This window comes from Vidua chalybeata, chromosome Z, assembly GCF_026979565.1.
Source record: "Vidua chalybeata isolate OUT-0048 chromosome Z, bVidCha1 merged haplotype, whole genome shotgun sequence".
Taxonomy (NCBI): Eukaryota; Metazoa; Chordata; class Aves; order Passeriformes; family Viduidae; genus Vidua; species Vidua chalybeata.
Genome location: NC_071570.1, coordinates 55,597,549 through 55,620,912, shown reverse-complemented (window position 1 = coordinate 55,620,912; position 23,364 = coordinate 55,597,549). Strand labels below are relative to the sequence as shown.

At 41.9% G+C, this 23,364-nt stretch overlaps 1 protein-coding gene across 1 annotated transcript in view; it reads left to right on the top strand.

The window, feature by feature from the left end:
* Positions 1–1,434: 1,434 nt before the first annotated feature.
* Positions 1,435–23,364, top strand: part of PRDM6 (PR/SET domain 6) — a 73,754-nt gene continuing 51,824 nt past the window's right edge. Inside the window, exons 1-2 of the mRNA XM_053932430.1 lie at positions 1,435–1,960; positions 11,089–11,396. Of these exons, the coding sequence (XP_053788405.1) occupies positions 1,435–1,960; positions 11,089–11,396 (834 nt within the window). The remainder of the gene's footprint in view (positions 1,961–11,088; positions 11,397–23,364) is intronic.

Here is a 23,364-nt window from a genome sequence, read left to right as displayed (position 1 = left end):
CAACCGCTCACCTCCGTCAAGGTAAAAGCCAAAAGCCCAGCTCTTTTCGGTGCGATTGTGCTTCAGAGCTGGAGGGGAGGGGGAAAGAGAGAAGAGAAGAGAAGAGAAGAGAAGAGAAGAGAAGAGAAGAGAAGAGAAGAGAAGAGAAGAGAAGAGAAGAGAAGAGAAGAGAAGAGAAGAGAAGAGAAGAGAAGAGAAGAGAAGAGAAGAGAAGAGAAGAGAAGAGAAGAGAAGAGAAGAGAAGAGAAGAGGAAGAGGAAGAGGAAGAGGAAGAGGAAGAGGAAGAGGAAGAGGAAGAGGAAGAGAGTGAGGGAAACTGGAGGGAGGGAAATTGGAGAGAGGGAGAGCGGTCGAAGGCTTGGGGGTGGGAGGGAGGAAAGGAGGAGGGAAGGGAAGAAAGGGGCACTTTAAAAGTTGAGCAAGGAACAAAGTGGGGGAAGTTGCCAAAAAAAGAGCTCTGCATCCAGACTCGCTGGTAACTTCCCGATCCCTCCCCTCCTTCTCGTACACACCACACACACTTGTATTTTGCGCTGTCGTAAAACCCACGTGTCTCGCCCAGAGCCTGCCAGAGCCGAGCCGAGCGCCCGGTCGCGACTGCGATGCGCAGCCACAGCAGAGGGAGCCCGGTGGCTCGCAGCTAGCCGTCCCTCCGGTCACCGGAACCTGGAGAAGGATCACCTCGCTCCCGCGTGGACAAAGACCAGAGAAGTCTTTGCTCCCTGCCGTTGTCCGGCTCGAAGGCTCCCGGAACAGCCGACAGCTCCGCACGCCGCCCGTGCAGCAGCGCTCACCCCGCTCAGGTAAGGCAGACCCCGGTCGGGGCCCCTCCGACTTGTCCGGCACAGCGGGGCACCTTCGGCTGGGGCAGGGCACTGCCGGCCCGCGCCCTCCGCCTGTGAACGCCCGAGTGGAAAATAGCAGCGGCCGGAGAGGAGAGACCCGCGCGTGTGTGACTGAACTTTCCTCCGCCTCCTTCTCCTCCTCCCTGTTGTAAGCGGAGAGTAGTTTGCTTCCGCGGAGAGAGGGAAGTGAGTGAAAAGGGAAGACAGTGCGTGCGCCGGGGACGGGGTGAGCTGTGCATCCTGCAGGGTAGCTGGGGGGGGCTCTCCGGCCGTGGGCCGGCGTGAGGGGCTGCCCGCCACCGCCCGTGTCCTGCCCGTGCTCCGGGGCGGGCACCGGGGACAGCCTTGTCGTTCTGGCCACCACACTTCTCGTCCTGGGGCTTTTCGGGACGAGTGTTTCTCCTGACGAACCTGGCCACGGGCAGGGGAAGCGACGGGCGCATGGTCCCGCACAGCCGCGGCGCAAAGCTCACGCGTGTCCCAGTGTGTCCAACCGTGTGTCCGACCTCGGGGTCGGGGCGGCCCTGCCAGGGCGGGGCGGGGGTCTCACGTCTTCTGTCCCCTTCGTCCCTGCTCCACAGGCAGAGCGATGCTGAAGCCCGGAGATCCCGGCGGATCCGCGTTCCTGAAGGTGGATCCCGCCTATCTGCAGCACTGGCAGCAGCTTTTCCCGCAGAGCAGCCAGCTCAAAAGCAATGGGCCCCTCGCCCAGCTCCAGCCACCCGAAAGAGCCGAGCCCCCGGCTGACAGCCTCCGCCAGCGCCCGATCTCCCTCTCCTCTGCCTCTTCCTCCTCTTCCTCGTCCACTCCGTCTTCCTCCTCCACCTCGTCCTGCGTCGCTGCGGCGGCGGCTTCCCTGGCTGGTCTGACCTCCCTGCCTGTGACCCAGGTCCCGGTCTTCGGCCCGCTGCAGAGCTCGGAGCTCACAACCGGGGTAGCGTCCGCTCCCCTGCAGGGCAAGGATTTGTGCGGGGCCGTCAGCGGCGGCGGCAAATGCGGCGACCGTGGTGCCTCTCGGTACCGCTGCACAGCCGAGGAGCTGGACTACTACCTGTACGGGCAGCAGCGTATGGAGATCATCCCCCTGAACCAGCACACCAGCGACCCCAACAACCGTACGTATCGTGACTCTTCTCTCACTCCTCCACCGCTTTCCCTCCGCTTCTCTGCGCATGGGGCCAGCCCGGGGAAGCTCCAGGCTGGGTGACCGCAGTTGGTGCCTGCACCGCTCTCACTCCACGAGGAGCATCCTCCGTCTCGCCCTTCCCTCCCTTTAGTTTTTGCGTTGTTACCAGTTGTTTCAGGAGACGGGCTGCAACCCTTCAGTAGCAGTTTTTCTGGTCTGAAACCCAGGTCCTTCCCTGGAAAGCACGTTTCACCGGAAAGGCTGTGGCGGAGGTAGATTTCTTTCGGAGGGCTGCTTAGGAAAAATTCAGCAAAGGTTCAGGGCAGCTAGCTAGAAAGTTGGTCCTTTCTCGTCTCCTGTATGTCTCACTACATTCCTGCCCAGAAAGCCCAGGCTTCGCTGACTACCCAGAAATCAATTACTCCTCCGAGCTGGGCAGGGGAAAAGTTGCAGTTTTCATCAGATGGTCTAGGGCAAAGTTTTCCTCTTTTTTATCTCGGAGTATCGTTTCCTTTCAGACCTCGTTAACACCTCGTTGGTTTTAGTTTTCAGCTCTAAGGAAAAGCATGACATGGTCATTTAAAGAGAAAAGCCGATTTTCTAGACGAAAAAGCCTGCTTGACTCAGAATTAATTTAGGACTTAGTGGTTCTAAAGGGTTTTATACTGCTGCTGCCAATTATACAGCTGGGAGTTTTTTTGTGTTTCTTTTTTTTTTTTTTTTTTTTTTTTTTTGTGAGGGGGAGGAGGCACCCCTATTATTAAACATCTGTACGGATGAGAGATCTGTAATTTTAGAAACTGGTTCTATCTTTTTTCCCCTGTATCTATCAATACGACGCAACCGAGGAAATCCACGTCATGAAAAAACTATATGAACTCCTAATAGTTCATCAGTTTCGTAACTAACATTCATAGCACACGGTTCTGTCCCTCTTAAACACATGGCTTCGGCCTATGTACTTTAAAAAATATATTTTTGTTTCAAACATTTTTTTTTATCCTAAGGTTTCTTAAAACTCTTTTTTTTTTGTTGTTGTTGTTGTTCTCAACGACCTCCCCCCAAATGTCTGTTTAAGGGAAGCTGTTGAACAGAAAAACGGTACCCCAAAGCAGCAATCCTTAAACACATGCCCAAGCAAAACGCGGATTCGTTTAATTAAATTTCAGATGAGGAACTTGTTTTGAAAGTTTCCATAACACTCTATTATGTATTAATTAAACTGCGTGGATGCTAGCACAGTCTTCAGCGCTGTACATACGTGCGGGAGGAAAACTGAGTCAGAGTTTGGTGGAGATTTTTCCCGCCTTCATAACATTGAAAATGTTTCTATATTGGTTCTTGACTTTATTTTGAGTTACTTCCTCATGCTTAGTCTTACCCTGTAGTGAAACCTGTTCGTGTATTTTGTGTTCTTGGGTGAAGAAAACGTGATATTATAAATTACATGCAGAAAATGAAATCCGAAATGCGCTTCTAATCGACAACCGAACCGTTCAGACAATACATGTTTTGCTTCTCGGAGCCGCTCTGTAAATCTAAAAGGTAAAAGCTTTAAAAGGAGAAAGGAATATTAAAAAGCATTTTAGGGGACGTTTTTAAGGATTGAGTGGAATAACAGCACCCCGCAGAGTCGGAGGCGAAGCCTGAATAATTTTTTCCTGAGCGCGATATTAAAGGTGGATTCGGGAAAGCAAAGGGGTCGATTGCGGAAAGGACGCTTGTGAATCGCGTCCGGCTCTGACGGGGCAGCCGTTGCCGTCGGAAGGACGGGCAGGGGGCAACCAGCGCCATCTCGACTTTTTTTAATGTTTGTTTTTCTTCAGTTAGATCTAAGCATTCTTATAATTTATTTGTTTACAGAGCGGCTTTCGCTCCAGCGGTTATTAGTTGCCTCTGAGCGAAACGTCCAACGAGAGTGTTTCAGTCTTCTAGGACCAAGCGCAGTTGCTTTGGGCAATTCGTGCTTAAAAAAAAATAAAGAAAAAAGTAAACAGTCAGTGAAGAAGGAGTGCCGCAACTACAGCCTGTGCCGTGCCATGTAATCCAAGCACTCGCACGATGAAGAGAACAAGCTGCAGGGCACGGGCCTGGCTGCTCCTGCGCGGCTTAATGCGGCCAGGGTCACACTAGCGGTCGGTGGGCAAGCAGGATTTTCAGCCGCCTTGACTCCCTCCCTCACTCCCCGTTTCGCATCACTTCTACCCTCACTGCCCGTTTGAGGGGAAGGAGGTGGGGGCTGTGGGTGAGATGAAGTGCCGTCTACTTTAGTTTGAGTTGTACTTGCTTGCTGCACTTCCATCTCCGGACAGCACCAACGACACCCCGAGACGGGCAGGCTCTCCCCAGCCCGGCGCAGACACCCGCCCGCCGGGTTTAATCCCCTCCCCGGAGCGGGAGCGTCGGTCTGCTCCTCTGCCCGGCTCAGCAGGCCTCCGTGCTTCTCGGGCTCTAATCTTAGCTGTACCTCCCTCACCAGCCGAGCGAGTGCCCCGTCTCCCCTACTTTCCCAAATAGTATCCCTTTCTCCATTACGAGCATCCCCTTCTTCTCCGGGGCACCCCGCGTGTCCCCGCTCCCCGGCAGGTCCCACCCGCTCGAGAGAGGCGCCGGCGAACTTCGCGTATGCCCCGGTCGCTCTGCGGGGCCGCGGCGGGGCAGGGGAGATGGCCGGGCCCGCCGGGGGAGCCCGAGCGGCTGCCGAGGCCGTCCCGGCTGCCCGCCACCCCGCCCGGCCCCGTTCATCAGCGCCCGGCCCGGCGCCGGGCGGCCGCCGCGGGAAGATGGATGGGCGGCGGTCTCCCAGTAGACACCCGCCTTGATCGTCAAGTATCAATGAATATGGCACGGTCTTGAGCGAGGGAGGGGGCGGGGGCCGCCTAGGAACTGTGGTTAGGCGTCTGTATGTAACTGTTTCAAATTGAAAGGGGTTAAGCTAGGAAAAATAATAATAATAAAAAGCAATCAAGAGGCAAAACCCTAATTAGAGCCCAGCAGTCTTTACTCACAGGGAAGTAAAGCCCCGATAAAGCCCCGATAAAGTGGCAGGCGGCTGGGGAACGTTTGCTTCCCAGCCTTGAATCTGGAAAGACGAGGGTATTTCTGGGCGCTGGGGGAGGGGTTCTTGGGCGGCCAGGAGGAGATCTCTTAGGGTGAGTCCGGGGGCTGCGGGACCGGCTTGTTCCCTTGGAGGCTTGCCCCTAGCTTCTGGGGAGACGCTCCACACTGAGAACTCTGAGACTCCTCCACCTTCACCAGAAAGCACCAAACTGCCACTATAATAAATACGCCGTGTAAAACTGAAGTGTCGCGCGACCAAGCACTTTGCACGCCTTTTCCCATTTTCAATTTATAGGGAGGCAGTGTATATATAACATGTTGTGAAGTGGATCGGTGTGGAAAATATTCGGACTTTTTTTTTTTTTTTTTTTTTTTTTTTTTTTTTTTCCCTCCGGACTGCTGGTAACCTGTATGATTTAGCTATTTTACATCATTAGTTACCCAGCACCCTTAAACATAGCAGATAGCCATACATTAGATTGAGGTTAGAGAAGGTGGTGACTGTTTATTTAGGGTGATAAAATGGTCCATCAGCAGTAATCTCCATCGATATGTGCCACCAGGAGATGAAGGATGAGGGGACAAGCCACAATTAATTGCCCTATAGTTTTGTAGGAGAGAGTGGAGCCGGTGCGGACTGAACTTCGATCTCCTCTCCTAGCGCCTATTCATCATCTCTACATTGTATATGGGGGTCTCTCAGGGGCAGAGGGTGGCAAGGTTTATCTACACACAATATTCTTCTACACTTCTCATACCTGACACGAAAATTTAACAGCAGAAGGCAGGGAAAATCAAACCCACCTCCCTCAACCCGCCCCCCACTCAACTCTTAAAAATAACCCAAAAGCCTCTCTGAAGGCAGGGCGGACCCTCTGACGCACTCCGGGGCGCGCAGGCGGTCTCTCAAACAACATCTTCCATAGCGGAGCTGGCCCCGGGCTGTGCTTGACCCCCGACCGGGAGTCACGGACGCCGCGGCAGCTCCTGCGATGCTGAGGGAACAGCGCCCGTGCCACCGGCACCCTGAGCCGCAGGGGGAGCGGCGAGGGAGTACGAAGGGGCTAAACCCCTGTGAGAGGGAGGGGTCGGGCGTCCGGGACCTGGTGACAGCCGTGGGTCAGCGGGCCGGGCTTGGTCCTGCTCTCTGCAAAGAGTAGTTAGAATAAATAACTAAATAAATAGAGGACACCCGACAGGAAAGCACATCTGGGTTTCGTACCCCCGAAAATCTGCTTCCAGTGAGGCAGTCTGAGAGAAACTGCCAATGACTCGGTGAAAGGAGGTAGATGCCAGCTCGTCGATGAGGAAGCTGAAGTACGAGGGAGGCTGAGCTTCCCTGGAAAGTTCCAGCCCTCAGGAAACGAAGGGAAACAGTCTCTTCCAGCTCTCCCTCCTGTTTAGCTGGGTACCCGGGCCCAGACAGGGATGCAGGGCCAGCCGTAGTGATTTATACTTGCAAGTGAGTAATACCATGTGAAATGATGGCCATTTACACTGGATACCTGCATGCTTGTGGTGAATTATGAAGCAAAGGGTCAGAGGCCACCCTTCTTTAATACCAGCCAACTGCAGGTATCCAGTCTAATTGCACCTTTGAATCTTATTATTGCTGAGGAAAAAAATGTATTTCTTTAATTTATTGTTACAGCTGGTTTGCTGGTAAAAACACTGTATAAAACCCTAGTTTCACTGACAAAAGGTTTTTCCTTTCAGATCTGCTTTAAAGTGTGCAGTAGTAGTGTTATTTATCTTAGCGTGCATTTAAAATTACATTTTGGGGGCAATGATACGTCCTTTTGCCTAGGTTTAGGACTTTTAAGTGTACTCACATGGTATTGGTATTACACTGCATTCATTTTTCTGGAGGCACATGAAGAGTAACATATTGTAGTCCTTCCATAAGAACCATGCCAAACAGCTCCACTAGGAAATCCTTTAATTTTCTTTTTCTTGCATCTTCCTTTCCTTAATCCTCCTTATCTATAGAATATGAAGGTATAAAGAAGAAAACTGATCTCCTTCCAAAGTGTTTGGCTGTATCTGGGCCTGCAATGGTGTATTTCCACTGACTTTACCTTCTGCATCTCTAGATTTTATCAGGAGATATTCTGCTCTGGCTGCAGTCCTCCTTTATTTTTCCATTTTCAGCAAGTCTTCTTGCTTCTTCTTGACTTGATTTGGGGCTTGACTGATGCTATTTCAGAAAGTGGAATTATCCATTTCAACTGTTCTCGGTGAAGCCCTGCACTCACACTCAGCTGCTCTCTGAGGCCAAAACTGGAGGAAAGGCATAGGACAGCTCTCCTTGTCACCCTATCTGGCCATCATCTGGGAAGTTCACACTTGTGGAAGCATCCCTTTCATGTGAACTCCAGTTCTTCATTATGACCAGTATGGGTCATAATGGCCACCATCCAGCCTGGAGACTCCGGTGATATTAGTGGACCACAACACTCTCTCTCTCTCAAACCCCCATTTCTTTTCCATGTCTCATTAAGCATGTTGGTGCAGTGTGTCACATTGTACTCTGCAGCATACACGAAGATGATGCTGTTCATCCTGCTGTGAGGAAGGATAGTGTGCGAGTCTTGAAGTTCTTGATTTTTTCCCCAGTCTGATATGAAGGAAATCTTTCCCTTGTCCTCTGAGGCAAAGGAATACACTACCTACCATGATGGTCTTTAAATGGACGCTTTCATGTATTACACAGAAGATAGTTACAGAAGAGGAAAAGATGCACAGTAGCTTTTTACTCCAGGCATGGTAAAATATAGCTAGGATGGCTTCCATTCCCTATAACATTTATGAGAATTTTTAAAGATTTTATTTGTGCAATTGCATAACAACTAAATCTAAATGTATGAAGCATGAAACTAAGAAGAATTTCAGTACTGCTTAGTATTAAAAACAGATTCCTCCCTTCTCATTGACAAGACATTAGCCAAAACAGTTTCAAAAGATGTTCCATTTTCCAAATTTCCAACTTTGGCAGGACAAAGGGGGAAGGAACACAGCAGGGGATGAGATACTGTGACTGCCAAGCATTAAGACATTACCACTGTTGTTGGACACTGGAAAATAAATATCACCATGTGTGACTCTCTGTAAGGGTAAATGACAGTGACACAGGGTTTGTTTATACTCCTTGACAATTTCTTGGTTTCTTTTTCTTGGAAATGTAAAAATAAAATGTTAAACCCACATTCATGCACACATATGCCAGAATGAAGTTAAGAAATTATTGTTCTAGGCAGGTACTGAAATTTTTGTGCATGAACAGTTATGTATATCTGGTGTCTGGATGCAGGAACTTGACACTGAGATTGTCTGACTAGAGTAATGAAGATACTTTAGCAGCTTTAATGTAAATTTCTCCAGAGATGCAGTTCCTCTAAGAAAGCCATTGTAATCAGCTAGTTATGAGGAGGTTTGCACATCTAGAAAATACTAAAGCAGTGCAAATAATTAGAATTCAAGGGCCTACTCTGGGTGCTAACTGACATCATGGTTAGACATAATTTCTTTAAGCTCTCAGTTTTCCTGTGAGATGTTTTCTTTCTACCTTGCATGGGTAGATTGATTTCATAGAATCATAGGACAATTTGTGTTAGAAAAGATCTGTGAAGTCATCAAGTCCAACTGTACATCATAGAGCTCAGCCATAATTTATTTAGAGTGTATCACATGCCAAACTGTTTCAGATTGTGGGTTTGTTTTTTTGTTATTTGGGATTTTTCTTCCCTTTTCCTATTTGATATCCTTTCCTATGTGACCTCCAGTGCTAAACCGCAGTGCTGCCCCTCACATCTTTGGATATGCCAAAACCACAGTGTTTCTTGATGACTGGTTTTGAAGAGGAAAGGGAAGAAAAGATGCTGTGGTGATACCTTACTTTCCAAACTAGCTGTGGAAATAATAACAAAAAACCCCCAACTGTCCGTCACCCCCCCCCCCCCCCCCCAATTCCCTCCCTCTCCAGCATATACTTGATGCCTTTTATTCATCATGCCTCAGAATGGTTGTAGGAATATCTGCTGTGTTCTTTTAGGACTCGCCAGAAATATCTTCTCTGGGGTCCTGCAAATCCCATCCTCCATCCGCCATCCACCTCTGATTGACGTGGCTGAGAGAGCAAAACCCCTTTGCAGTGGCGGTTTAGCCCAACAGAAGTAGTTTTGCGGCAGGGATTATTATACCCTTAAGGCAAAGAGAAATTGCGCCCTTCAGCCAAAGTCGCGCTTTTGCCGACGTAAGCGTGGTCCCCACTAGGTGGCTTTGTCCTGCCGCGCCGGCCGGCGCTCCTCTGCCTGCTGCCTCCTGCCCGGACCTGTTATAGGGATGGATGGCTTGGGGCCAGTTTCACGTGCAGCCCTTCTGCAGGGGCACTCGCCAGAGGAATGCACAACTCAGGGCTTGTCTCCTTGCTTTCTGCTGGGATCTGTAACCGATGCTGCGGTTAGGGAACTGGGACAGATGAACACCAGGTGGAGACAGGCGTTTTCTGCAAGACCCAAAGGTATAATAATCTTGAGGGAAATTAGCTTCCATGTGTAACTTAGTAATAATTTCTTGTTGCTGAATGCACCACTTTTTTAATGGTAAAATTTAAAATAGGGTGACAGGAAAGAGTGTTTATGTAGCGTGTCTAAAACTGGAGAATACACGTAGAAGTCATAATTTGAAGATGCTTCTTTTATTGTCCTTTAGAGGCTTTTGCTGAAATGAGAGGAGGGTTTTCCTTTGAAGGATCTGTAGGAAAGAGGCCTATTTAATACACAGTACATCCACTTTGGAAAGAAGAACATCTGAGTCAGGGCCCCTGAGAATTGAATTTGTGGTTGCAGGCAATCTAGCAAGTCTAAATCTGTGGCATAGACCAAGAAACTCCAGCTTCTGTAGTGAGTGCTGTGCTCTGTTTTTATAAGGAGTGGTATATAAAATTATTAGGGGAAAGATGTAGGACTTGCTACAAGAGTACTACGCCATAATTATTGTGTTTTTCTTTGTATTTCTGGAATAAATGTATATGAAAACATTTATTGTGCTACAAAAATGAAATGTGAAGATGTCAACGTATTTCAAGAGATTCATTGTTATGTTAACTCAGCATATCTCCAGAGAAATTAATTTCTTGAACATGAAACATTTTCCTGGAAGATGCACATTTGTGGCACGTGGAATAGTGTGCAGTGGAAACATTTAATCAAAATTTTCTTTGCTCAGAAAAGAAATGTCATGGTAGGATCTTCCCAAAATAAAGAGACATCATTCATTATTAACAACAGTTAGGGAAATTAACAGTTTTACAAACGGATCTTTTTCACAGGAATTGCTCACGAACTCAGATATACTGTTTTGGTCTTTTCATGGTACAGGCAAAGAACATGCATTCTCATTCAATAAATAAAATTTCAATTTCTGTGCCCAGAAATATTTGCTGCATCATTTCAGTTTTAAGATTAGATTTGTCTTTAGGGAAGTAAATGTGCATGCAGGTTCCAATTTGTCATTCATGAGGTTCTGCTTTATTTATTTTATTTTCCAAACAGACAGGCATGCACAGACACATGTTAATGTAAAAACCAGAGTGAATGTTCATTTAAAATAAGGATTAAATTAAATCTTGTTCCAATTAAGCCCTTGGACTGAGCTGGGTAAGGCAGTTGAGAGGGACTTGTAACACGTTATGACTATGTTTTAAAATGTCTCACTGAAACACACTGGGATGGTTTAACTGGATTAGTTGTATTAGTCAAAAAATTCATCTTTAAAAACATTGTTAAAGTAAATTAATCTTGGCAGGCTTGTGAATACACAAGGCTTGCAAATTGTCTGCAGGATTTCTGCTCAGCCTTTGGAATTTCTTATTAAAGTCTTTGGTGAGATCTGGGAAACCAGCCTAAGTGACGCTCAAAAGGGCACAGTGTGCACTAGTACCAGCTGTACTGCCATGAAATGGCAGTGCAAGCGCAGGGATCTGCATGACATGGCCTGTGGTGGAGGTGGTGGCCAGCAGCACCTCACTGATAGTGCTTTTCCCTCTTTGTCCCTCAGGATGTGACATGTGTGCTGATAACCGCAACGGTGAGTGCCCCATGCACGGTCCCCTTCACTCCCTGCGCCGGCTGGTGGGCACCAGCAGCACGGCCGCGGCAGCCCCTCCGCCTGAGATCCCAGAGTGGCTCCGGGACCTGCCCCGGGAAGTGTGCCTGTGCACCAGCACAGTGCCTGGCCTGGCCTACGGCATTTGTGCGGCACAACGGATCCAGCAGGGCACCTGGATTGGGCCCTTCCAGGGAATCTTGCTCTTGCCAGAGAAGGTTCAAGCAGGTGCCATCAGGAACACTCAGCATCTCTGGGAAGTAAGTTACAATCTTTCCTTCCTTGTCAAATTTCATCTTTTTGAAGTAAACATGGAGTGTGATTGTATGCAGTACTAGCACCAGAACTAGCTGTGAAAATAAGCAAACAAACCCACAATTCAAATAAACCGAGTAAGCAGGTTTGAAAATGTAGCCGGTGCAAGCAAAAGACTTGCTGTGATAAAGGTAGCCAGAAAACCAGTGGACAGCACAGAGCTTCAATTGGTCTGCATAAGAAGAGCTGACTGTTGTAGGTGCTGTAATGTGTAGTAGAGAGACTTGATCAGAGAAGTCTGAAGCTTTTATAACACCCAGTGCTTTCTATATTTTGACCTGAGTTACAAGTGCTGATGGAGCTCTCAGGTCACAGCACCAGCTGTATCATGTTAGAGCAGCGCATGTGGGTTGAGACGGAGTGCTGCACTGTTGCTGTGGACCCCAGCCAGTCCAAGAAAAGCTGCTGAAATAAGCCCAGGACCCTATTCTACAGCCTGACTCTTTGCAGTGTGAAGGAGTTAGTGCTTGTTCAGCTTAGTTCAGCTCTGGTCCTCCACCTACTGTGCATTCCCCTAATGAGGTTTCCAGTACTTTTGTGTGAAAGCCACTTTCAGATATCTCAAGGCTGTTGGTTTTTTTTTTTTTTAATATTTGTCACTGTCTTAGAGAGGGTAACAGTGATAACTGTAAGGGAAAACCTATAATCCCTGTGTGTCAGAAAGGATTTACTCTCTTCCTAGTCTTTTGCCATTAATTTCTTCTTTGATTTGTACTGGAAGGTATAATTTTTTAGTTCTGCTTAGTCCTCTGTAGCTGCAATCTCTGCTTACCTCAAAACTAACTGCAACAGTCAGTAGAAATAGGCCCATAGATCTGTGGTATTTGCTCATCTACACCAAATCCATATCTTCAGATTATAAGGAATCCATGAAGATGCAGAGTGTTTTTGCTGTCTTTGGTGTGTGTACAGTGAAAGTGAATGGATCTTTGAAAGATATTTGGGGTGTGGAAGAGTCAAAGCTGCTATGCTTTTCCTATGTGTAAACAAATAATAAACAACACATCAGGGTCTTTGTCTCAAAGTATTTACCCAAAAATGTCATTGTGACAAGAAGATTTTCACATTAAAAAGATCAGTCTCAGAACACACTTGAATGTGATCAGTAGAACTGGATGAATTGCAACAATTGGGAATTTTGCTGCTGCCTCCAGTGGAGATGGAATTCCTCTTGTACGTCAGATATTGATAATTAGGATTTTAACCTGTTCCTACCAAAGTCCAGTGATTATAATTACAGTGTTTTGGGATATGTTATCAATCAAGTATTTTTTATGGAACACTTTATAATGATGTTGGAGGCTCTAATTTTTAAGAAGGATATTGTGGTTTAGACTAATCTAATTAAAAGAATACATGATAGTAAAATGATATTGCCAGATCCACATATTACAATAAATACTGAAATTTAGATAAATCAAGTCAGAGAATTTTTCCATAAATATTTGCAACATGAGTTTAATTTTTAAAAACGTATGAATTAGTTTTATGCAAGTAAAGTTGCAAATCTTGACAATACCTTTTTAAATAAGCAAGAATTTTTATCATATTTCAGGTTAACTTCAAAACTGTTTTGAAGCAATGAAAGAAGCTAGGGCTTTTTAAAAAAAATTAAAAGCAAAACCCAAAAAGATACTAAGGAAAAAAATAACAACCAGTACTATTGTGTGTACCGGATTCAGGCCATAAGCGCTTGTCGGCTGAATTTTTGTGTGGGATTGCTCTTGTGCTCTTAACATACAACACAGATTTCCTGTTGGCTAGCAAAATGAATGCATTTATTTTAGTGGAATTATCTTAAAAATAAGAATTCAATTTGATTTAATAGTAACATGTTGCTGGGCAGCTCATGGTCTTGAATTATTTCTGTTAATGACAAAAACTGTTATCAAAAAAATACTTACTCTAAGCTCTAGCCAAAATTTTGCTGTTTTGCATTTGTTTTATCTTTCAATTTGGCATACTTTATCTATTAGAAGACCAATGTTTAATAAAGAAAAATATATTAAAAGAAAGTTATCAGAAAGTGTGTGTAATTTTACAGAACCAGATCTATGAAAATATGTAAAAGTAAATGACAGTATATATCTAAATAGTCTGTATTCTTTTAGTCTACATGGTATAGGAGTGTGGATTAAATCACTGTAAATGATAAATGAATGTTTTGTCATAGTCCCTTTATAAAGTCATGACTTTGGTCCATTCTCTTTCACCAATATTTCCCACACAGCTGCAAATGCAAGTCTGTCTACAGATCAGCTGTTCAACATTAGGTCTTGATATACCTTATGGAGAGAATTTCACATTTTTAGTATCAAAAATTGCATTTTATTATTTTACTCTCAGCTCTGTAAAGTTGATAGATATTTGTTTTAGTTTACAGTTCTTTGTGTATACCAGGCAAACAGAAGGGCTATTGCGAACACTTTTAAGAGTAGTTACTGTTTTGGTTGCTTTTTTCTTTACACTCTTTGTTGTGGGAAACATCAGAAGCACAGGATTTGATGTATAGTTCAGTGCTATGGAAATATGCTTCAGCCTCTCTGCACAAGTGTTCCCACCATGCACTTGATGTTTGCTTTGTATGTAATCCACACAGCATAATGTACAACGACTCAGAGTAAATTCTATACCATTCCAATACCTCACAACAAGCCTTGACACCTATGGGTGTACATGGGAAATTATAGAGTTCTCTCACAATCAGCCAAGATAATTTTTTATAACTTACAGAAAGATCCGTCTTTCAAAAAGCCAAAAATATTAGTCATTTCAGTTGTAGTGCATTTCCCCCCCTTTGGCCCACTTCTATAACCAAAAGTTGTTTGTATTTTATAAAAATACAATAAACCCTGATTTGTTTAAAACAAAAACAGGACTGGGTGTATTAAATAAACACTCTCTTTGGTAATACAGGCATTTATTGCAGCAGTGCTTGATAATGTTTCTGATACCTTTTTTTTTTTCTATTTTGAAGTAGTGAGAATAATCCTTTTGTTATTGCAAAGAAACAGAGACTTTCTTAGCAATTAGGTCTTACTGATGAGAATGAGATAATTTTCCACTAATGTGTTTTCTAATAAAGAAGTGGAAAGGCACACTTGATTCCAACATATACTAAAACATTATCTCAATTATTAATGTGTCCTTACTCCCTGGAGATAAATTAATCTAGTTGCACATGGTTCCCCCTCTCTGTTTAACATCAAAATTTAATAAGAGTAGACTTAAGGAATGTATACGATATACACTTAAATTCTATTAGAATAAAACTGTGAGGTTTAAACATGCATACATTTTAGTAGTCAAAATTTTTCAGGCTCCCAACTTTAAACTGTAAATTCTGGAAATAGCTTTGTAAATGGTCTTTTCCCCTGCAAATGCAGCTTAGATGAAAAAACTTTTACTGACAGGCGTATCAAAGGATACAGTCTTATCATTTACTGTTCTTCATGTGCTTGATAAAGAGTTTGCTATCTCTCTTTTTTTTCCTTTCATGAGTGGTCAAATAGCTATTTCTTTTTTCGTGCAACAGCGTAAGAATACCAAATACATGATTTCACTTCATTTTGACTTCACTTAATTGGAATTTAGCATTTCTGGAAGTAATGCTTTATTATATGTAACTTTTTTTTACATGGATGAGCAAAATTATACATATATATATATATATATATATATATATATATATATATATATGTATCAGGATGTTCATTAGTAAATACAAAATGCCAAATCTATGTAACTGCTTTTCCCCCCTAAAAAAATCCCTCTCTCCCCCTGTTTCCATCTCCCTCTCTCCCTCCCCCCCAAAAAAAAAATTAACTGGCACAAGAAAGTATGCATGTCATCTTAATAAAGTACCATATGTGTACTGGTTGGTCTTCTTGTCTCAACTGAAACAAAAGAAAACACTGCCTTTGCCTTCTGCTGGGCCAAGAACAGGAATTTTTCTGGGATGCACTCTGGCCAGGGCCCATGCAGCAATACTGGACATTTGTGAACAAATTAATATGGACAAAGAATCCTTGCCCTTCATCATTGCAGTTATGGTGATAGATTCTTATCCAGATTCTCAAGGCTGCAGTTTTGGACTAAATTTGAAAAAGAAAAGCACTGGGGGATAGAATTATGTGCATGCTGTTGTTCTATTAAAGTGAAAATTATGTTTCTCAGCAATCTGTCATCTATTCCAGACTGCTTGTCAGCTCTGTTTTAAATTTGTCATGTGCATGAAATTCAAGCAATTTTGTCTTGAAAAACCTCCTTAGTTACTTTCCTATTGTATTTTAAGTTATTCAGAGTAACAGCTGGTGCCATTCTGTTATTTTCTTGTTTTGCCATTTCTGAGGATTTTGTATGATGTATGACCCTTGCATTTATTTTCCATTGAAAAAGACCAATAATTTTTATTCTTACATGGATATTAAGTTCCCATGCTGTGGGAAAATATCACTAATGTTGGTGTCAGTAGCATGCTAAGCTGTAAGCTCAGTAAGAAGACTCAATTTGTGTACCTCAGAAGAAAATTGTGCTAAGCATCTACAGAGCAGCCTCTATCACTGGTATTTCTGGATCATTCACTAATACATTTTCCCACATAACTTCTATAAGTTACAAACTCCTTTCTTAAGGTCCATAAAAAGTTAATGTGATCACAAGTATGGAAGGTACTTTATATTTAATAATTTTAGTTCATAGAAAAGCTAAACACAACCTTGATGTTTCTTTTAGCAGACCTGTGACTTTTACAAGACTTTCTTATGCATTTTTTAATGTATCTCCATTTTTTGATATGTTCTTTCTGTTTGCAAAATGTATGTATTGTATGACTAAGCACATGTGCTACAAAATTAATCTAATTTGGCACGGGGACAAATTCTCTTCCTATTGAACTAAGTGAAGTTTGGAATACACTTGGGTGTTTGAAGTTGGATACAGCCCCAGAATTTTACAATGTTACTGAAAACAAGAATTTTGAGGACTGCATGGAACATGCATGCATCTGGACGCACACTTCCCAGAAAAAAAAAATTCTAAATTGCTAGATCATGCAGGGACTATCTGTTTTTCCATGGCACATAATCTCACCTTGGAGATTTCATTATGTAATATGCAAAAATACTGAAGTGGAACACAAATAAATATAAAAGCTCAATTCTGTCCTTATTTGACCACTACCTTTCTGTGTTGCTGACTAGGCAACAGTGTAATGGAAACATTTGGCATTTTAATTTAATTAATTATAAAAGCAATTTCCACTGTTAGATGAGACTAGTTTATAAAGCCTGAAATTGCAATTAATTTATGATACATTAACAGGTAATTATTTCTACTGACTTTTGATTGAAAATTGGTAAATAAAGGCAGTACTTTAATGACCTATACAAATGTCCAAAATGTGTTGTGGGCCTGATGTCAATAATATATTTATTATAGATTTGACTAAGTGAAACAGTACTATATATGCTTTTCCATGTGGTGATGACAATATTCTGCAGAACTGCCTCAATCACTGCTCTACACATTTTGGTCCCCCAAAATTCTGTGGCATCAAATGAGCATAGACTTTAAAGTGCAGACTTTTAAGTAATCTCTTAACATAAAAGCTGGAAAATTCAGCCCAGGCTATATCTTCCCTCTATGCACTTGGCACCTTTTCCAGATAAGTTACAGAATTCCATTATCCAAATTGTTACACATGTGTGACAGAGGTTGACCTTTAGTCATGTCAATCCTTTTTGCGTAGGCCTCGGGCTCCAGCCTAATGGCTCAAAGCCTGATTTACTCACTGTAATAAGGGCAGGAGGTCGAGCAATTGTCAGCTTGCCTGCTCATACTGGTCTTGGAGCCTGGTTGAAGGCTGTTAACACAAAGCTTTTCAAAGTGAATTTACAACCACCACCACTGACATAGGCCAATCAGTACACCATAAATGTCAAGTTAGTGAGATTGAGCAGTAAGTAAAGCACTGCCAGCCCACTATTGGCTGAAATCAATTGCTTAAGGTTTAACTGAGAATAGCAATGCGTGTACAATGTCTGCAGAACCAGCTTCAGGGTGGAGAGTGAGTTGGAGGGTGGTTTAGGTAGAAGTACCCACCAGCCACAGCCATGGCATCATGTCCTCCTGGCATGGCATTTGTTCTCCTTCTGTTTGAACAATGTCTGCTCTTACAGAATCCATGGTCAAGAAGTTGTTAGATCAGCCTTTTAGTTATAGAAGTAAGATTATTCTGCTTTTTTACCTATGGAAAAAAAAGGGTGGGGGGGTAGAACTATGGGCTGTCTTACCTGGACAAAGGATGCTAGGAATATTTTTAGTGTCTTATTTCAGTAATTCTTAGCTGGTTTTAGTCCGCAGCTCCCAAAACATTTTTTCATAAGGAAACTGTGGCTTTTTTTGCCATTGGCTTGTAACTGGAAACTATCACAGGTTTCACTAATGAGTGATTATGTATCTGATAGTCTGAATATCCATGAGATGTAGTTACCCGCAAGACTGAATGTTTTTATCATTTTGTGTAGTGACAGCTTGGACAACAATTCATTTGGCTTTGAAAGCATCAGCATTAAAATGTAGAAATCCATTAAAATGCTGTATGCCAGGATTTATAAATTAGGCAATTTCCTTGATTATTGCAATCATTTACAAAATTGATTGTCCCAGTGTGGTATAGGCAGATTTCAGCAATGATCATTGACAACAGGCACATCCTCTAATACCTATACTCATTGTTTAAAAGAAAAGCCACTCTACTGTGAGGTTATTCTCCATCTCAAGGTCAATTATGCATTGAAAAAGTCTACTAATGTAGAAGATCACACATCTTTAAAGTAGAACCACATCAGCTATTTATAGCCTGTAATGATAGCCGAAGCACTTATTTTTCCTTCTGTTTGTAATTTGTTTGTTGACAGCTAAAGCATTCACTTGAATCTGTAGCACATATACTTCTTATGATGTTTTTTTGAAAGGTAAATAATTTTGGTAAATTGCAGCTGTAAATATTTATTTGATTGAAGATTTAAAAGTCGATAGTGTGTTTTATTTTTTGCATCTTAAAGTTCCAAGTAACAAATAGATATGGAGTACAGTAACTTGATTTGGGTCAATTATTTCTGCAAGACACAATCAAGAAATGATGTCACAAAGCAAATATACTCTAGAAGCTTTCCTATATTAAAACAAGTAAACAATTAAAACAATAAAGCCACAAAATGCTAGCCACCAACCACAAAACCACAGTGTTTTCTACTTGCATGGAAATAAGCAATGTTCATGGTAAAAACCTTAAAATGAAGGTGCTTTCAGGAGGTTATTTTTGCTGACTGTACACAAGATCCAGCTGGCAAAAAGCTATTTTGTATCATATGCATATCAGGAGTTTCCAACACTGATATCCTACAGTTGTTAATCAGTCCTTGCCTAGACAAGATAGCCATTGATGTCACTAGGAACTTTGATTTAAGGAGATCTTCAGGCATGACTGAATAACACAGTACCAGTGTAATCAAAATTCTTAAATACTTTTTTTTAAAGATAGGTGAGTAGCTCTTTCAGATTGGCGGAACCATGTGCATATTGTCTGCTACTGTCTATACACAACAATATTGCAGTAAATGTAAAGGGACCCTTGTATAAATGCATTCATTCGACCTAAAAACAATATTTTGCTGTGAAAGAAGGGAGGTTTTCACTGCCAGTGGCTGTGTAGCAGTGCATTGTGTTTAGTTATATGAATATTAGAATCAGAGAAAAACTTTTTTTTCCTGTATCTTGCAAAAAATGTGTAGCTCATAGATTTGTTGTTTGTACTACATTTCATATTAGTGGCCTGGATTTAGCAAGATGTGCATAAACAATTCTGTATTTTATCAGTAATTCAACTTGATGCTTTCTGTGTGGAGACTTACTGGTGCATAAGAAAGCAAATTTATTGATCTGAGGGTATTTCTGAAGATGTTTTGATTTCATCTGTGGAACTACAAAGCAGAGAAAAGTAGTTTTATCATGACTACCAGTTCCTATGAAATAGAGGCCATAGGAAGGCTCCGTTCATGTTGTTCACCTGTAATGGAGCCCTGGGTTTGCAAATAGAGTAATGGTCAGTATTACAGTCTTAAACTAGTAATCCTACATTAAGTGAAGTATCATCTAAAACGCATGTGAAGTAAGCAAATCTAAGGTTCACTGTTTTTACCTAGACTAATCTTCTGGTTCTATAAAGGTCACTATTTTTGTCTTCTAAAATATTTTATATGTACTTTTTGCTTTTGCCATGTTAGCATTCAATGTGGAAAGCAGGGTATTAGCTTTTATCAATCTGTGGAAGAAATCTTATAGCAGTATAAGTTGGTGACTGGCACCAGTTTTAGACCATAATTTTGTAAAAAGATCTCACCATTTAAGTAAAAATATTTTTTTAGAAAGTGTTCTTTTTTCTAGATTCTATTTTTGTTATCTATTTATGTATCTATTTCTCTTTCTGTTTCTATTTCAATTTCTCTTTCTATTCTTATTCCTATTTCTATTTCAAGCTGTCTTGAATGTTGTCCCCATTTCCACTGCTTCAGTAAAAGGAGATGAAAGAGATGCTCCATCATTTTGACAAAAATGAGGAGAACTCAGATTGGGTTTTTTTTTGTATAATCAGTTTCTAGTAAAACACATCTTAATTTCCAATTGGAGTTGTGAAGAGAGTTGTAGATTTTAGCCTGAGTTTGTGTTAATTCATTTCATTGTGGCCAGCAATATTTCAGTGACAGCTACAGTAACAAAGTGTCATTTTTCTGCCACTAAAAAAATTATTTTTCTTTCAGAGCAAATACTATGGCATTTGACATTTGATGAAAAAAACTCATAAAAAATCTTAAAAAAAGAAAAGAGATTCTCATCCATGACTTAGGGCCATTGGGAGAAAGACTGGTAAGGTGCCTAGATGGCACACATTCAGAAAGTTCAGGAAGAAACAGCAACATTTAACGAACATAAATATGTTTCTTTTTAACTGATGAAAAAATATCATCACAATACTTACACAAATCATAGATCCCTGAAAAAAAAGAGTTGATTTAAAAAAAGGTATGTTTTTCATCCAAAAGTGTAAATTGCAGATTAGTTTTGACCAGTTCTTACAGAAATGCACAAAAACTTAAACTTAGAAATTTCACTTGAAGCTGTTGTAACCCTTTGGGGCAGCTGTTGAAGTGTACCAAGCTGGACCTCAGCTGTGTTTCCAGCAGTGTTCTTTTTTCCATGGACCTAAGCCTGTGTATTGTTAGATACCATGCCCCGATTCTGGCATTTTTCTTCCTGATAAATGCAAGGTCTTCGTTCTCTGTGGGGACCAAAGATTTTCACCCAGTTGAATCTCTTCTGTTCTTCATGGACCAACACTGTAGAGTTTAATTTACTGGATATCTTTTAGCACTTTTAAAAGTCAGAGTTTAGAAAGTTCAGTTTCTGATGAAAATATATCAAAATTATAAGCAAAATGAAGATGAACATTGGCATTTCCTTTGAACCGCACAGTAATCATGAAAATGTATAGGAAAAAGATGGGTACCAAACAGATGATCAAATCTTCACATCAGTGTTGCCTCATCTGAATTCAATTCTCTATTCTGATCAAACCAGGGTCACATTCAAGTCACTTGGAATGAAAGGTTGCATTTTATGAATATTAACCTTTCTGCTTGTTTCTCCTGGATGGTGCTAATATAGCCCCAGTCTAGGTGAATTTTGAGCAGTGGGGATTCTTCAGCAGCAACCACGCAGTCTGGGATCAGGGGTGTCTTTAGCCCACCGTATAGCAGAGACTGCATTAAAGAGAGCTATAATGTGAGGCTGGGTAGGCTCAGACTGTAACTCTGGCTGAGTGGTTGTTTGACCTTGGGGTCTGCCATTCCCAACAAAAGATGGCCAAAGGTCAGGCTGAGGTCTGTAGCTTCCCTTGCCTCCAAAGACCATATTTTTCTGCCTCTTTTTTTAACCTTTGTGAGTTTTTGTTTATTCGATGAGATGTTAATTTTCATGCCCCAATTACACAAAAGCGACATGACCCAGTGGCTATAGTATTGCAGAAGTTTTACCTCATTATGTAAAACTGATTTTTTTTTACTTATGAAAGGCTAATTTGTGTGCAATTTTATAGTTTGCTGCCAAGCCAAACCAGACTGTTTCTCATTCAAAGACATAGTAACTGCCATTTTGGATCACTTTGAAGATAGTGGTTGGTATCTACTGCCAATATCTACGGTATCTACTTTTGGTAGAGTCTTTCTTTCCTTAATCCTTCATTCTTGATTTATATTTCTTCCAAATTATTACTTATCTCTTCTGAAATCTCACAGGTCCAAATATTATACTTTACACTGGTCATTTACACCCTATGGCCTGCATGTCGCAGAGGCTGTATTTATAATCAGAAATAGTAAGCAATGCCTCTCAGGATGCTATCAATCACAATTGGGAATAACAGGGATAGCCACTGAAGAATTTTGCACAGTGCCTCCTGCCCTCTCTGAAGCTGAGCAGAACACTGCTTCTGTCATGTGCCCAGCCACTGGTTGGCAGGCTGGTTAGGAGAAATGCTCTTCCCTCTGCCATGTTTGGCTTTCATTCGTCTGTTTTAAAGGATGAAACACATCAAGAATTTAACACTGCTACTGCATCTGCAGAGAAAATAGCTGGCTGCAGTGATAGTTAAGACAAGGTTATTCATTGTCTTGGCAATAATTTATTAGATGATTTAGTGTCTACATGGACCACCATAGTGTCTGTTTTACTAATTTTTAACTTTTCTTACTTTTTTTCTTATTTTCTAATTTTTTATTTAAAATTTTTAATTAAATTCTCATTTATTTTATTATTTGTTACTGCAAAAATCTGACGTAAAAATTATTCTTGTGATTTTTTTTATTCATGTGCAAAATGGTGTGCTTTTCTTTTGGGGCTTCCTACCAAGGGAACAAACATCTTGGCATTTTCCTTCTGCGGTGATGGTGATTTGTTTTATTTGAAGAATTAACCATAAGCTTGCTGTTGAGAGCATCCATTCTAGCTGTCATCTGACATTAAATGTGGAACAAAGTTTTCTCTTTCAAAACCAAAGTTGGTCTGGATGCACATTAATATTTCTACAGTTAATTCCATTGTTTTATTAAAATAATGCTGCAGCCATTCATTGCAACTTGATATTAACTTATCTGGTAAATAGCTAACAGAATTAATGTTGAGAAATTTTGTATAAGAAAGTTGGTGTAGTTCAGCATCCAAGGATCAGATTGCCTCAGACAGAAAGGCTGATTGAATTTCTCCCTCCTTCACACCCTTTGAAAGTCTCAATGTAAAAATCAGAGAGTTAGTTATCTTTTTCTCAGCAAATTCAAGTATCTATATAGGCTGAAAAAGCAGACCTTTAGATCACAGGAAAAACTGGGGCAACAGAGAGAGATGTAGGCTCTTAAGAAAATGTGTTTGAAGGATGAAGAATAGGACAGCAAGGCAGTATAATGCCAATGACTTTGGAGAAAGAGCCAGGGCTTTCTCTGGCTGTGAGTGTTGTAGAAGATTACTGCTATTCTTTCTCTTTGTTCTTAAAGATTACAGGAAATTTTAGCACTCTCACAAACGAAGCTGGACTTGTCTCATGAGCATTGCACTGCTGCTCTACTACTCAGTTTTTGTGCTGGTGCTGTCTGATGGTAAGTCATGAATATCCCACAGAAAGTCATGGGTGAAACATAAAAAAATTATAGCATTCAGAATTAGTAATTTTCACACTCATATTCTGCTCTGGACTTTTCCCATTCTCTTGCTGCTGAATTTAAATATTTTATCTAGGTCAAGGTTTCAAAACTTGCAAGTACCTTAAAGGATAGCTTCATGAATATACTTAAGCATGCAAGG